General features: G+C 47.2%; 1 protein-coding gene across 5 annotated transcripts in view; it reads right to left on the bottom strand.

Moving 5' to 3' along the window:
* The window catches only part of LOC147641202 (SNF1-related protein kinase catalytic subunit alpha KIN10-like), a 29,025-nt gene extending 12,209 nt beyond the window's left edge, over nt 1-16,816 (bottom strand). For 2 of the 5 annotated variants that reach the window (XM_086819058.1, XM_086819040.1), the window contains exons 1-3: nt 16,696-16,814; nt 15,204-15,615; nt 14,936-15,120 (exon numbers count right to left, since the gene is read on the bottom strand). In XM_086819058.1, the coding sequence (XP_086675184.1) occupies nt 14,936-15,120; nt 15,204-15,405 (387 nt within the window). In that variant the 5' untranslated portion in view covers nt 15,406-15,615; nt 16,696-16,814. Of the gene's footprint in view, nt 1-14,935; nt 15,121-15,203; nt 15,764-16,695 lie in introns of those variants that run through there. The other 3 variants (XM_086819067.1, XM_086819049.1, XM_086819077.1) reach the window with 3 other exon arrangements.
* Nucleotides 16,817-17,668: the final 852 nt, after the last annotated feature.

Here is a 17,668-nt window from a genome sequence, read left to right on the forward strand (position 1 = left end):
CATGCCCCACAGCAGCCACCTATACCTCAGCCACAGGAGCCTTGACCTACCACAGCTAGCTTCTTTACCCACTCGATGGTACAGGAAGCTATCCGTCGCCTACAGCATGGACGGGCCGCCGACCATATGGGCCTGCAGGGTGAGCATCTCATATATGCAATAGATTCTTTAGCTCCTTTTCTTGCACACCTGTTTAACAGGGCACTAGCAGAGGGTTTGCCTGCGGAGTGGACGATGCACACCATTGTGCCGATTCACAAAACAGGGGATATGCTCGATCCGAGCAACTACAGGACGGTTATGGTTGGCCACGTGTGCTGGCCAAACTCTATGGTGCAGTGTTGGAGCAAGAGCTTAGCTTATATGCTAAGTGAGCAAGTTTACGCTCATCAGGGCAGGCAGGCTTCAGGAGAGCTTTCTCTACCACCGACCATGTATTCACTTTGAGATGTATGATTGATCAGGCCAGAGTGAGGAAGAGAAAGCTCTATTGCTGCTTTGTGGATTTCCGCAAGGCATTTGACACAGTACCACGAGAGAGGCTCTTTCAGCGCCTGCAGTCTCTTGGCATACCAGCAGATATGACATGGGGCATCTATGCATTATATGAGCAGGTTTTTGGGCGAGTCAGATGTCCAAGAGGTATGTCCGAGACTATTGCTAGCACCATTGGTGTGAAGCAAGGATGCCCACTTTCCCCCACGCTATTTGGGTCATACATTGATGAGGTGGCTGACTTCATTACACGGGGAGGCGGAGATGGAGTTGATTTAGCAGGTACCTCAGTACATATTATGCTCTATGCTGATGATATTGTATTAGTGTCTCCAGGTGGTCTACAGCAGCATCTACATGCACTCGATGATTTCTGCACATAGAGGGGTCTTACTGTGAACCTTGGGAAAACCAAGGTTATGGTCTTTCATACATCGAGACAGGGCAGGAGTCAGCTAACATTCACTCTCGCAAGATGCCAGGTGGAGGTGGTGACATCATTCGTGTACCTAGGGGTTACCTTCTCTGCAGCAGCCACACGCTTTACCATGGGTTCAGCAGCCAGAGCTAGATTGACACGGGGATATGCAGCATTGGCTATGCTAGAGAGACAGTGCCACCAGGCGCATTTTCGGGAGCCCCGGACGAAGGGGTGGCTATTTGACACATTAGTCACACCGGCATTGATGTATGGAGCAGCAGTATGGGCGCCAGGCCTTGCTACCCATTGGTGGACATAGATAGAGAGACCACAGGCCCTCATGATGGCACGCATGATACGCAGCAAACCGTCAGTACCTCATGACATTATCCGAGCAGAGTTTGTTGCGCCTCCTATGATGGTAGAGGCCATATTTCAGACTATACTGCTAGACAGATTCAGAGAGATGCCACAGGACAGATTATCATACAAATCTTTTCAGGCATCTAGACAGTTGGCTGAGGTAGGAGACAGAGAATCATGGTATGCACAGGTCACACATTGGTTCTCACAGCATGGCCTAGACATGGATCATCTACCACCATTCCAGTATGACAGGGATGCACCACATATCCGTCTCTCTCATAGTGAGAGGAACAGAGTATTGAGACAGGATCTATGGCAGCTCTATACACGAGAGACATGGATATCGCCTACACAGCCTCTTCCACCGAAGATGCTATACTACAGGGATCACTTCAAGAGTATCACTGATGATGGATTTATAGAGAGGCCTAGATACATGGAGGGCTTTTTACCACACGGCTCCCGAGTGGCTACTGATAAGCTGAGAGTTTCATCACACCGATTGGAGATTGAGACTGGCAGAGCAACACGGATCCCCCGAGAGGAGAGGGTATGCAGATTGTGCAGAGAGGAGGTGGAGAGTGAGGAGCATTATGTATGCAGATGCAGAGCATATACAACCATCAGAGAGAGATATCCCATTTTATTCAGAGAGCCACATTCCCTACGCCAGATCTTTGAGGCAGCAGACCAGCGCATACTGGGGAGATACATTCTAGACATACAGCGCCACAGAGAGACATTATTACAGGCTCAGACAGCTCCAGAGGGGGGGGCGACAGACACAGATTACTACATTTTTTCAGAGATCCATACCCCTCCCAGCCCCTACACGGCAGGGAATTACTCTCCAAAGAGCAGAGACACTTAGAGCCCGCAGGAGACAGAGGACACTTGGCTTTCGGACACCACGCCTATACCAGAGAGAGATGACAGAGATCAGAGCTCAGTTTCACAGAGAGGGTGCGGAGCGACTGGCTCGCTTCAGAGCACACCCAGGCATGTTCTTCAGGGAGCTGTGCTGCTGTGGACACCCCCTTCACTGATGTATACCATTTTATACCCCCAGTATGGTACAGGATGGAGCTAGCTAGGTTGCATATCATGATTGTATACTCCATGCATATAGCTTTGCATTCTCCTAGTAGTAGAGCTCCATCCCCTGCACACCCACATTCAGCTTTTTTATTCAGTACTTTTTCATTTTGTTGGGATGACAGAGGATACCCCATACAGGTACTCCGATTTGTCTCATGGGCCGAGTTCGGTCTTTTGGAAGACATTAATAAAATCTTTCTTTCTTTTCTCTTTCTCTCTCTTTCTCCCAAGCCAGGACCAATACAACAAATGAATACAATATCAAACAAGAGTGCCGATGTTGAGGTCGGGCTGAAGTCGAGGGGTGAGGCACAAGATCTTTGATGCCTGAGCTCACCACGAGGATGACCCACAAGAGTCTTACTCCGGGCTAGTACCAAGGTATAAATCAAATACTTGATGCTCACAAAATCCCACAAGAAACTCTATACCCCAATCTAAAAGGAGTCTTGATAAGCAAAACACCGTGCTAGAGATTTTGGCAGGACAAGAGGAACTAATGCAATAGTAGCTCAAGGTTTTCCTCCTCAAGGGTGGCACAAATACTGTAACATGCGGAAGCTTCGGAGTCGAATCGGTAACTTCAATGCTCAGAATTCAGCAATCTTTCACAATGAAAATAACACACAAAACTGAAGTAGTAGTAGATGTGTAGAAAATAGAGAGAGGGAGAGAGAGAGAGAGTAGGAGAGGACAGGAGAGAGAGAGAGAGAGAGAGAGAGAGAGAGAGAGAGAGAGAGAGAGAGAGAGAGAGAGTTGGTGTTGCTGCCACTAGCGTGAGAGAGCCATAGAGAAAGAGAGAGAGTAGAGACTTCCTATACGCTGTGCACAGTTGTCGATTTGTTGCTTACACGCCTGTCCATACCTCGCCATACATCTGTGTTGCCTGCTGGAGACTGTTGTACGCTTGTACTCCTCTGTGCAGGTTGTTAGGTGGGGAAGGTCTGTGTATTCCAACATCCAAAAGTTCATCCAATTCCAGTGTACAGTAAATGGAGTTGCTCTTGGTTTGAATTTCATTGCTGCTCTTGCAAACGGTGAAGCTCCGCTGAACAGCTGTACAGACTGCTGAATTAGGGTTTTCAGGTGCTGAATTAGGGTTTGAGAGAACAGGTTTTCTTTGCTTTTGTACATGGATTTGGATGACCCGGCTGTTGGTGTTGGTGGCATGGCTGCCAATAGCCTTAACATGGATCTTATTGAGGAGATGATCAAGAAGGATGTGGGTTATGCTTCAGGTGCCTCGGAGCAACAAAAACGTCAAAGGCTTGATGTTGATGCAAGCTACACTCCTATGAATGTTGGAGAGAATGGAGAGGAAAGTTCTCAGGTACTTTCTCCGGAGTTTGCACGTTTGCTGCAGATCACTGGTGAGCTTCTGCAAGAATATGTGAAGGCAAATAGTGTGCAAATGGCTGCAGTAGATAATGGTGGTGTGGCTGATGTATGCATGGAGACTCCTTTGTTGCTACAACAGCTAGCAGATTTTCATGATCGTGTTGCTATCTTCTTCTTTACTGGACGTATTCCGTTGTTGCCTCGTCTTAGAGCATGGTTGGGCCGCTTGGTGTCGCCTGAGGCACTTGAGGAAATTTATGATGGTCCGAGAGGCTTTTATGAAATACTTTTTCGCACTTTGGAAGCCCGTAGGGCAGTCTTGGAGTAGGTGTCACTCTTTTTGGATGGGCAGTTGGTTCATGTGGTTCCGTGGAAGCCTATGGCAGAGTACCAAGATATGTTGCGCCAGGCTTGCCCAGTTTGGGTTTAAGTGAAACAATTCCCACCAATGTTTTGGTGTGTTTTACTGGGTCTCATGCGAGGTATCGGTGATGTCTTGGCGGTGCCTCGAATGACATCTAGAAACCGAAATCGTCTATGCATGTTGTGGGAGACCTAGGCTGACACATTTGCGTGTCAATATGGTTGGGCTGCAACCTTTAATGTATGAATTGAGGTGGGATACATTTGCTGGCCATCTAGAAACCGAAATCGTCTATGCATGTTGTGGGATAGTGGGAGACCTAGGCTGACACATTTGCGTGTCAATATGGTTGGGCTGCAACCTTTAATGTATGAATTGAGGTGGGATACATTTGCTGGCCACTGTTTCAAATGTGGTGAGATGGGCCACTTTGTCTCCGAATGTCCTAAGAAAGAACAAGTTGTTGCTACCAAGGATATCGTTGATGGGCAGTTGCCCGTGGAAGATGAGCATGATGCTCCCGAGCCAGCCCAGGCGGGAGAGAAGCAGAGAGAGAGAGAGAGAGTATTGGGTCCCGAATACCCTCTGTAGGGCCCCCTCCACGAATGGTGTATTTGCTTTATTAGAATGATGTAAATCTGGAATAAAGACTAGTTCTTGACTTGCACTTCTTCACCTTGGCTGAGCACTTCCCCTTGGCTGATTTATGCCTTGGGTATTTACACCCCTTTTTAATGTTGGTCAGCTAGTTCTAATCCTCTCCACGACCTGGTCTGTTTGCAAATTAATGCTTTAATTCTAGGGTTTTCACACTGGTGATCTGGGCTGTTGGGCAGCCTTGTGCAGTTTGTATGGGCAGTCCTCATACTTGGCCGATTGGCTGTTGGGCAGCCAGTCGAAGGAGGCTGGCCTAAACATACGCACCTCCCACTGGATTTGCGTGTCAAGGCCATAAAGGAATTGCCCTTTCTTGTCTGTATCAGATAAGCCCAAGGGCAAACATAAGTTTGAAATTTTATTGGCAAACTGAAGGACTGGTTGCCCGTTCTGACCCGCTCCCCTAAACTCGTCTTTGAGTCGCTCAAGGTAATGGGGCGTAGAAACCGCTGCTTACGGTCGCGGACAAACTCGTCCCAAACATAAGCTACCATACCTAATCTGGTGTGGGCATGAGCCCATTGGGTCCACCAAGGAATGGCCTCACCTTCCAAGTACCAACTAGCTAAGATCACCCAATCAGTATCACTTTTCGAACTGCGGCAAAGTAAGCTTCAAATTGATGCAACCATGAATAAAGAGTTGTGGGGTCGAGTTTACCATTATACTTACTGAAATTCATTTTCTCGGGAAAATGATTTGAGGAAGCCGGTACTGTCAGTCTTGCGTCCAAAGCTGCAAGGTATCGCTCATGTTCCACGCATCGCATGGTGGCGTCGTCTTCACATTGTCGAATCTCCATTGCACGCATCTGCAACTCAAGCATCGAACTCGGGCTGTGGTCGTGACTCTTCGAAAATGTCCTTGTGTAGAGGATCTGGAATCTGGGAATCATTCCAGAGGGAGACTCACAGTGTGGACTGGCATTGCATCATGTGCAGGACAATGCACACTTGACCTCAGTTGCACGTGCAGGACAACGCACACCTGACCTCGGACGCATGGAGTAGAACCCTGGTTGACTCGTCCCAGACTGGGCTCACATGGGACGTGTTTTCCACTCCAGGTCCTACACCTTCTTGTTCGGATATGTCCACGTGGCATCCAAGTGCGGGCTGCACATGACACATCCTTATCTGCAAGAGTGGGTGTGGAGCTACCAAAACCACGCCGCACATAGGTATGCATCGTGTCCCTCCAAGCGAGATGAATCGTGCATCCATGGTTTCCTACTTGCACTCCTTTGCCACTATCTCCACACCCACGATGAGTGCGAGTAGGTCGTCGATCAAACGACTCGAGCCCTCGATAGATCTTTGCATAGATCCTCTTCTCCTCCTCATCTTGCTCTTTGTTAACACTCTCAAGAGTTCCCCCTGTGGGCTTGAATACATCCACATTTACCTACATTGTTGTAAGCCCAATGGAGCGTGTAGTGATAGATTCAACTACATGTCCGAGAGATATAAATTGAGAGAGTGAGAAGGGGGAGAGAGAAATGGGTATAGGGGTTTTACACAGTACACCACATTGAGCGCGGGGGAACATGTCCCACCCCCTTTTCAGAAATTTCTTTCAAGAACAATCCACGGGCTCTTCCAAGCCAGGACCAATACAACAAATGAATACAATGGGTATAGGGGGAGAGAGAAATGGGTATATGCGTTTTACACAGTACACCACATTGAGCGCGGGGAACATGCCCCACCCCCTTTTCAGGAATTTATTTCAAGAACAATCCCTCTCTCTCTCTCTCTCTCTCCCCTCCCTGCCTGTGGCAAGTGCTGCAGAGTAAGCTCGAGGAATGACTCCGAGTCTCCAAGAGAAGCTCGAGGCCCTCAAGACGGCAATGAAGGCACTAATCAAGGAGAACAAGAAGACATCCGATTCCAACCTCAATGAGGTGGAAAACAAACTACACCGGCACATCATGGCCCTCGAAGCACAGATCACGAACCTTGAACAAGAGAACACAGCACTCAAGGAGGAGGTGAGTGCATTGAAAGTGGAACTGGTAGCCGTCAAGAACACCGAGAAGGAAGAAGGGGAGATCAATGACAACACTCTCACGGCCATCAAAGAAGAGATCACAAAGGACATGGGGGGAAAACTCGAAGCCAAGCAGTCAGGATAGGTTGAGGTGGTGAAGAAGAACATCCGTAAAGAAGTGAGGGAGGAGACTCAAAGGGAAGAACACCAAATCATTCACACCACCATTGAGGAGGAGAAGATGAGGCATGCCCGCCGCCTCAACATTCGAGTCACAGGTATAGCCGAGACACCCGACTCCACTCCCGAGAAAGATGGACAACTTCTATGCATGAAGCTCGGCTATAGGGAAGAGGACCCTCTCCCCTTCACCAAAGCATGGAGAGCCGGGAAAGACTCAACACGCAAGCGAGCCCTCATCCTACAGTTTGTAGGAGAGACGGAGAGGGTCACCTTCATGAGAAAGAGGGTGATTCTACGAGGATTACACGGAGATCCCATCTATTTGGATGACGACCTTACAAGGATGCAGATAGAACACAAGAAAACATGCATGCTGAGAGTCCTACAGGCTCGGAAAGAGGGCAAGAGAGCATTCTATCGCGATGGCCGTGTCATCATCGATGGCAAGGCCACCGATTAGCATCAAGCGGCCTAAGGGACATCGGCTATGAAGGATCCAGATTCACAGATACACACAGCAGTTTGGAACTGCAATGGAGCACCTTGGACACATCCTGGGAGGATGGAGGACGTCATGGAGGGACGGGACATCATACTACTTACACAGACGCACCAGAGCCGAGAGAGGGGGCTACCCAAAGTAGAGGGCTATCAGTGGGAGTTTACATACAAGGGGGACCACACAGCAGAGCACATCGAGAGGATCTGGAGGTATAGCGGTACTCTTCAAAAGCGAGAGCTACAGGAGCGCCTACAGGTGGTAGCACATGACCAAGAGGCTAGATACATGTGGATTAGACTCCAGCACTCAACACACAGGGTGTTGTACGTTGCTCTATGCTACTTCTCTCCTAGAGGATCGAGATATGCCATGACAGTAGAGGATGATAGTAGATGCGAGGAGGAGGACACAGGGCCATTGGGAGAGTCACCATATGCAGCCCTTTCAGATGAGATCATACACTACTCCAACCTGGGGGAAGTCCTCCTTATGGGAGACTTCAATGCACGGACACAGAGCCGACAGTGCGACATTTATGATTTCGAGCACCCCGAGGTGATGCACACACTAGAGGTGGAGGACACGAGAGCCTGCAGGGTGTAAGAAGACATGGGGCCGGATAACACCAGATATGGTCATCACTTACTTGAGCTGGGAGCGCGACACCATCTCGTTATTTATAACGGATGAGATAGTGGCAGGATTCAGGGGCACTAACATGCTTTCCACCACGATCCGGGGGGGGGGGTAGCACAGTGGACTACATGAAGGGGTCCATGGAGACCACACAGGCAGTGACATCTTTCACCATCCCCCCCTGTCCTACTGGTGCGGATCACACATATCTCTTACTGTCACTGGCGAGCTCCACACCAGCACCCACACAGCCCACACAGGCATCGCATACAACCTTCTACTTCACCCATGACTTGGCAGACATATATGAGCATCATGTATATGACGGGCTATTCCAGATGGATCCCTTGTCACCTCTAGACACACTCACCACCCAGCTGTCATCTCTACTACATACGGCTGCCACCCGCACCTTCCCCCATCACACACATTGCACACACAGATAGACCTGGGAGCATGCCCCAGAATCGGTGGTATGATGATGAGTGCAGAGAGCTATATAGACACCTCCGTGCCGAGAGAGCACTGGGACCATTACACAGAGACAGGTCAGCCGACAGATGAGGATCCTCACACGCCGTAAGAGGCGTGCATATGAGGAGGCACAGTACTGGGATATATACCACCTACTCATGAGCAGAGATGCAGCCCCTGCATGGCGCAGGATGAGAGAGCCTCACCCTCGTACCCCAATTGAGGATCCACACACATGGCACACATATGCAAAGAGCCTCTACCATATCCCTCAGCAGCCGCCCATACCACAGCCACAGGAATCCCGCCCTACGACCTCTACTTTCTTTACCGCCTTGATGGTAGAGAGAGCTATCCGCCGGTTATAGCATGGGAGATCGGCTGACCACACAGGTATGCAAAGTGAGCATCTTATTTATGCAACTGACACACTGGGACCCTTTGTTGCTCACCTCTTTAATAGGGCACTAGTGGAGGGCCTACCAGCTGAGTGGACTATGCACACCATCGTGCCTCTCCACAAAGTGGGAGACATGCTAGACCCCAGCAACTACAGGACTATCATGATTGGTCATACATTGGCCAAACTTTATGGCACAGTGCTCGAGGCAGAGTTGAGCTCATATGCAGAGAAGGAGGGACTGCAAGCTTTCTCCACTATTGACCATATATTCACTCTGAGATGTCTGATTGACAAGGCTAGGGTGCGGGAGAAGAGATTATACTGCTGCTTTGTGGATTTCCGCAAAGCATTTGACACGGTGCCACGAGAGAGACTCTTCCAGCGCCTACAGTCATTGGGGATACCATCAAAGATGGTTTGGGGCATCTATGCTTTATATGAGCAGGTCTTCAGGCGCATACGATGCCCCGGGGGGCTATCTGATGTTATTGCTAGCACCATAGGTGTGAAGCAAGGATGCCCACTCTCTCCTACACTATTTGGGCTATACATCGATGAGGTGGCTGACTTCATTGGTCACGGTGGTGGGGACGGGGTAGACATCTCAGGTACCACAGTCCACATTATGCTATATGCCGATGATATTATTCTGGTCTCTGTCGCAGATGGGACTACAGCACCATCTCCATGCACTCGATGACTTCTACACACAGAGGGGGCTTACAGCGAACCTTGGGAAAACCAAGGCCATGATTTTCCACACCTCAAGGCCAGTTCGACGACAGGCCATCTTCACACTAGCAGGAGGACAAGTAGACGTGGTAGACTCATATGTGTACCTGGGGATTACATTTTCAACTCTGCCAGGAAGATTTACTATGGCACAGGCAGCCAGGGATAGACTCACACACACGAGGATATGCAGCTATGGCCATGCTAAGAGAGACAATGTCACCAGGCACACTTCCAGGAGCCCCGCACGAAGGGGTGGTTGTTTGACACACTAGTCACCCCTGCTTTGATGTATGCTGCAGCAATATGGGCACCTGGGCGCACCACCTCCACATGGTCTCAGATAGAGAGGCCTCAGATTCTCATGCTCTCACGGATGATCCGCAGCAAACCCTCCGTCCCACATGACATTGTCCGGACGGAGTTTGCTGCACCTCCTATGCTAGTAGAGGCCCTCTTCCATACGATCTGCTTCATACAAAGGATCAGAGATATGCCATCAGATTGACTCTCACATAGAGCTTTTGAGGCGTCCAGGCAGCTCGCAGAGAGTGGAGATAGGAGATCATGGTATTCACAGATGATACAGTGGCTCACTCAGCATGGTCTTGACATAGATCACCAGTATGATATACATGCACCACACATCCAACTCTCTCACAGTGAGAGGAACAGAGTCCTTCGGCAGGATTTATGGCAGCGATACACTCAGAGACTTGGATTACACCCAGTCAGCCTCTACCACCAAAGATGCTATACTACAGAGATCAGTTTATGCGTATCTCAGCGGATGGATTCATACAGAGACCTGGATACATGGATGTGTACATGCCTCAAAGTGCCCGAGTGGTGATTGGCCAGCTTAGAGTGTCATCACACCAACTTGAGATTGAGAAAGGTAGGGCAGCACAGATCCCCAGAGCAGAGAGGATATGCAGACTATGCCAGGAGAAGGTTGAGAGTGAGGAACATTATGTATGCAGATGCAAAGCATATAATGTCATTAGAGAGAGATACACCACCATCTTCAGTGGACATCCCTCACTCCCCCAGATCATGGAGTCCACAGACCAGCGCAGATTTGGCCCGTTCTTGCTAGAGACACAGCGCCACAGAGAGACACTGCTACGGACTCATACCACAAGGGTAGGTGGGCGACAGCTCCAGCTCACTGATTTCTTCCAGAGATCTATCCCAATGCCTATTCTGACACAGGTGGGAGTTACACTTCAACGCGCTGCCGACCTCCGAGCCAGACGGAGACCGAGAGCACCAGGCTACCAGACTCCCAGACTACATCAGAGGAAGATCACAGAGATACGGGCTCGATATCAGCACCATATCCAAGAGCGGCTAGCTCACTTACACTCACACCCGGAGATCATGCTCCGAGGTATTTTTGCCTCGCCATCGCCTATGTATCACATATTACACCCCCATTATGGTACTGGTGAGAGCTAGACAGATTTGCATTGCATTCTTGTATACCCTGCGCATATAGGTTGCATACTGAGCCTCTAGCAGTAGTGCTCCATCCATCACCCCCCCCCCACTAGCTCAATACTTTCATCGTTTATTTCATGTTCATTTTGTCCTTTTTTTTTCTGGACATCCAGAAGACATTGACAGTTGTACATTGATTTGTCTCATAGGTCGAGTTCAGCCTCTAGTAGACGTCCAGTCAAAGTACTCACCCTGCAGGACATTGAGGATATCCGCCATCGACCGATGAGAGACTTCTTTGGATAGTGATGTGTACGATGCTTACCTTTGTTGCTGGAGTTTTCCTCCCAGATGTTATCCATTAGGAGCTCCTAGTACCGTACTTTTCCTCATAGTTATTTCAGTTTCAGTTAGTTGTTTTTAGCTTTTCTTACACAGACATTGTATCATATCCACCAATTGTTGTAACCTTTTTGGTCTCATAGGTCATTTTGGCCTTTTGAAGCGTTAATATATCATTTCATTTCTCTCTCTCTCTCTCTCTCTCTCTCTCTCTCTCTCTCTCTCTCTCTCTGTGCACATCTTCTTTGTTGTGCGTTATCTTCGTCGTGAATGATTGCTGAATTCTGAGCATTGAAGTTACCGATTCTTCCACCGAGCTTCCGCTTGTTACATCTAGGTTCCAGTTCCACGCTTTCCGATGTGCCAAATTTGTGCCCGGAAATGCCAGTGTTGTACATGTTCCATGACCAAGAGATTTGTCCATAAATCAAGTGCACATGCACACATGTTCACATGCATGACATTGTTTTCACGTGATCTATATTCGTGTGTTTGCCTACTATGAATGTCCAGTTCACGAGCGTGGTACGCCTACCGTTGAACCATGCGAGTGCCTTGTATTCTGACGTGTTTTGTGGCTTGTGAACAAGTGGTAAGTTTGCCCAAAAACCTTTGTTATTTTTATTAAAATTGCTTTGTAATGATATAACTTTTGCAAGTTCACATTTGTTAATAATTGAGTGGACACTTATTACATGTGCTCGGGGCCCAACCCAGTGGGCACCCAAATGACTTAGGCATGTGAAGAGGACACTTTAACTATACACTGTAAACAGCCACGTGTGATATCGAAGCCATGCAAGGATTCACATAAGACTTTCGAAAAAAGGAAGGGAGGACAATTGGAAATCGATCGCTTTTTCTCCTAGCTCTCCATAAAATGGTCACCTTTGTTACAGGTTGCTGCTAGCCGCCTTTGTTAAGGTTGCTGCTGGCCGCCTTTGCTCTACAGGTTGTTGATAGTCGCCATATGTAGGTTGGTTTTGCAAAAACGGAAGGCAGAGAATAGGCCTACACCTACTTTTCGACCCACAGCCACTCCCCGCCTTGGTTATGCTGCTGGTTGACTTGCTACAAGCTACTGGCCAATCAACATGCTATCGGTCGACTATTTTGCCTTGGTCGTACAGCCCCTATGGTTGCTGAAATCTCTTGGCTACCTGCTGGACACTTCAAGCTTTTCAAACTGGGATTTGATTATGGTCTCTTGGCTGATGGCCGGCTGCTAAAACAGGGCAAACAGCATCTTCATCTTTCAATGAGACTCCTTCCACTAAGAGTACCCAATCCAGGCGTTAGTCCAATGGGCACACCACCATCGTGTGTGGACCCAGTAAACCTGTACCGTGACCTTTCCTCCAGTGGGCGGGAGGATTTCCCAAGGGACATCAACTACAAAGGGAACTCTTCTCCAACGGTCTTGTTTGGTATCTAAAAAATGCTTCCGACCAGCTCTGTACATGCTAATTCACATGCATGATGTTGACCACCTAGCCGACTGTTTTCAATCTCTTGAAACCGCACGAAACGTTGCGAAACAAAACGAAACCTCTCCATCGAAACAGTGTTTTGCCCAAATGTCAAGTAAGGTCCCCAAAAAAAAAAGGGGGGGGGGGGGGGGGGACAGGTTTTTTTTTTGTGCAAAAGTGAATTCGAGGCATCATTTGCGCCACTGTTTGCAGCCCGTTGCCACTTCGCGCATCCAATGGTTCACCCCAGCGGCTCCCTGCTGCAGCCCGTTGCTCCGTTTCCTTCCCTCCTATTCTTCTTCTCCTCAACGCCTCCTCTTCCTCTTCCCTTCTCCTCTTTCTCTCCTCCTCCATGGTCCACCTGTTATTTTCTCTCCTTCCCTTTCCTCCTCCTCTTTCCCTCCACTCCCCCTCTTCTTCTCCTTCTAAGTTCTCACCACCTTCCCTTTTCTTCTCTTCCAACTTATTTCTTTCCTCCTCTCCTTCTCTCCTTTTCTTGCCCAAATTTTGAAAATACCAAAAAATCTATACCTAGATGAATCCAGAAACATGCCTTACAAGAAAGTGCAATTTATAACCTCATGATAGTCATCCACAAGACAATAAACCATCAACTACATCATTCATAGTATGGACTAGATACTACGACATCCCAACTAACGTCATCAGTGCCCAATAGTGGGTGTAGAACTTGGTATCAATATATGCTCCCACACACACACCCCCCATGTACTAAGTTTCTATCAGAGCTCCGGAGATACAGGAGCAAACTCAGCCATAATGAAGCCTACCACCAAGGATCATAACAAATAGAAAGAATTATTACAACAAAAAGGTAGTTGATAGGGCATATGTAGCACTAGAGAGAGAAGGAATTAACACAATATCAATTGGCTGCAACTTGGCCAAAAACTTCACAATCTGAAATTTGCCTGTCCACTAATACAACATAAAGATATACCTAGATGAATCCACGAACATGCCCAAATTCACCATAGAACATATATTTGGTCTCATGATGATGATAAAACCATCAACCTAAGCTGAGAGAAGAAACAACAGCCCTATCAGTGCCACTGGTAAAATGCTACAATGATACAATGTGAGGGAATCCAAGTGGGTCCACGACATCTATAACTCTATCTCTATAGACTCTCCAAATCCAGTCCCTATGGAGGGGCACTCCTATCTCTCTTGAGGGTTTCTCGGATCTGAAGTTGTTGGGTGGAGGATCTCCTCAGACCCGTGGGTCTCAGCCGTCTAGCTGGCTGCACCAGAATCACTGTCTAGGGAGAGGCCTTTTAGGTGGGGTGGCATCTATGACACATGTTGTTAGTGTGTGTTGCCTGGTACTCCAAGTAGGGGCATCCAGGTCAGGGATATCTCGTGGTCATCACCAGATTAGGGCACACATACAGAGATTGCAGCTGCAGAGTTTTGATCCTGGCATCCAAATATCTGGCTGAGATGTCCAAATGTGTCACTAGAAGAGGTCTTGAGAAGGCTCTGCAACCCTACCAAGCTTAACTTATCATGCATTCATTCTCCATTGGTGTCTTATCAGAATGCCTTGCAGTTTCGATCGTTTTTTCATTATGGTTTGCTAAGGTTATAGGGTATGCCCAATGCATCTCCCACCACGCTACTCACACATATTGTATCATCATTGGTATTTTCATTGGTTGTTTTGGCTCCCTAGAATCATTAATAAACCTCTCTCTCTCTCTCTCTCTCTCTCTCTCTCTCTCTCTCTCGTATGTGCCCCCGCATGCACTTTGTTGCTCCTATTTGGAATCCATTCTTCCCTCTTCCCTTTCTTTTCCAGCCCAATGTCCACACTATGCAGTAAGCTCCTCCACAAATAATTGTGGCCAAGTTTCTCATATTCATGAAAGCATGCATGTACTGTGTTACTCTTATTTAGTCCATTTTTCCCCTCCCCCTCGCTCTTTTCCTCCTCAAGCTCCCCTCTTCTCCACAAAAAGTTCAGTCCAGTTTTCCAAAATGCAATCGAGAAAAATACCTGCTGGAAAAAACGGCGAGCTTCATCCTCACTCAAACGGCCTTTCTCGACTATATAATCAAATAGCTCTCCGGAGTTAACATACTCCATCAGAAGGTAAATGTCGGTGTGTGTTTCAATGACTTCATAAAGCCGAATAATATGTGGATGCATAAACAGCCTCAAAATTTTTATCTCCCGACGCACTGTTAACACCATCTAAAGAGATTAGTCACAGCAATCAGCTAATTGGGTAGTGAAAAACTGATAAGAAAAATAACTGACAAACCTTTCTCCTCCATGTCCATCATTCTAATCTTTCGCTTGCTTAGTATTTTTATAGCTACTTTGTAACCCGTGACTGCATGCTCTGCGACCTTCACTTTCCCAAAAGAGCCGATCCCAAGTGTCTTTCCCATGCGATAATTGGGTAAAAATGAATCTGATCCGGCATGCATGCTGCTTCCTCCTCTTCCACCCGTACTGTCCATTTACTTCTCAAATTGTGACTAACTAAAAGTTTAGTGATAAATGCATCTTAGGCGCCCATGCCCTTCCTATCAAGTGGAGGCACTTGCGTTCAAATAAGAGCAGGCATCGACAGCATCCAAATAGTTGAACAAGATTTTTTGTTTCCTCTTTTATTTTACAACCTTTCGTACATCTGGAAGAAATATGCAGAACTGAGGAGTGCCAAAAGCCTACAAATTGGTAGATCCACTTCAAAATACATCTCTACATCTGAACCATATCAATATTCAGATGGTACAACAACACTACGAAAAAGGAGAGAGTATATCATAATCATATCAATTTTCATGTGAAAAGTAGCAGCCTCCATTGCACCACAAAGACACAAAACAGCCATAGAAATAAAATGGAAGCTTGTCATAATCTGGCAGATTTTGGTAAAAATTCAAAAGCTTGGAAGAGTATAATCATGCACAAGCTTGGAGAAGTAACACCCAAAATATCAACAAGGACCCTCCATACTGTAAAGGGGACAAATAATAACTAAAGACACAACTTAACTTTTGCATCACTTTAACCCATGAGAACTTACAGTGCCCTCTCCCCTAAGAATACGACAAAGGCAGAGAGCAGCTTGTAAGCTTACAAGTAACGCAGCTTCTTTGCAAATTCAAAAGGCTAGACGTCACCATGCTGCAGAGGGGTTATGACATGTCTTACTCTATGCACTGGATAGATTCATTCTAGGAACGTAGTCAAACCATTGTGTCATTATCTACAGCAGTTCAGCCATGGGTAGATTCTTTGTTATCCAAGAATGGCCTCTCCCATTGTGTACAAAGTAGAAGTCTTGTCACTAGTTCCACCAACTGATAAGGTCACATCTTACCCACCCAACCGGTTCCTCTCACCTGATAAGGTCCACATCTCACCCAAGGCCTAGCTTCATCGATAATACATTGTTATCCCATTTGCATTAGAACCAACTAGTTGGGTCTGGCCACAAGCATTACGATAATGTTTGGGGCTCTCTCTCTCTCTCCCTCCACACTATCAGGTTCTCATACGCCGTATTCAGCCTCAGTAGATGGCTCTCTCTCTCTCTCTCTCTCTCTCTCTCTCTCTCTCTCTCTCTCTCTCACACACACACACACACAATGTTTTGAGACCCAAAGAATACATGTCTCCAGGCAAGAAAGAAGCAAGTGTAGCTGAAACTGAAACAACCCAACGAAGCCTTGCTATGTCCTGAGAAGCACTTTCAGGCCGTGTAACCAAGCTGAGGGACAGGAAGTAAAGAGCACCCATACCTGAAGGCACAAGAAGATACGCTGATGAGCGCAAAGCTCAGATCGAACCGGCGCTCGTAGATTTGGAGGCTTAGCTGGGAAAGTATGAGACTTTTCACAACAATCACCTGGATCAGAATGGACCCACCAACCCACTAGGGCCTTCCTTCCACATGCGCCCGGCGCCCGGCCTTTGCACGTATGTCCGCGCCCAGAACCTTTAAGAAAGCTACCCTTCATCCATTTGACCTCGCATTTCTTATACAATTTAGTTATAATCTTACCGTTGTAATTATCAATCTAATTCATACCTTTTCATTAGTGAAAACCAGGTGTTGCCTTCAAGAGCTATCTTTGTTTATCCTTTTTTCTTTTTTCTTTTTTGGGAGGAGGATTATGCTAGTCTCTAGATCGTGGCAAATTAAACAATGGGTTGTCTAGGCAAAGAAACTACCAACGTGAGCTTTGCACATTTAATAATTATGAATTGTCTCTTTTTGTGGACTTAGCTTCCCCCAAGGCCTATTAAGATGGCCTACTAAGATGGTGTAAGATTCTATGAAGTGCTCTAGAACTTCACATATGTTGGTGGGCATGTGGCTTCTAATATCTTTGAAGTCCTCTAGAACCTTCACATACGTTGAGCATGTGGCTTCTAATATCTAAAACAATGCAAAGCCAATGAGAAATTATTGCAGCTCATGAAGTTATATCTCCCTTTAACTTGGTTATTGTCATCCTCAAAAGGCATATCGCCGTCCTCAAAGGGCCCCTTGCATGTCCAAGTCCCCAGACCCATCAATTTAGTGGAAATAAATGATGTATCATGGCCCTTTTTTTCAATTGGCATTAGGCCCAAGATCCTCCCGTAGTTGTTATTTTTCGCCATTATACGCGCTTTTTTATCAACTTGTATAGAAGGCAATTTAACGAACAAGTTTGAATTATTGATTCTTAATGGGATGACTAAAAGGGAATAATATGAAAAATTGAC

Source organism: Cibotium barometz, chromosome 2, assembly GCF_041138505.1.
Source record: "Cibotium barometz isolate CiBa-2024 chromosome 2, ASM4113850v1, whole genome shotgun sequence".
NCBI lineage: Eukaryota > Viridiplantae > Streptophyta > Polypodiopsida > Cyatheales > Cibotiaceae > Cibotium > Cibotium barometz.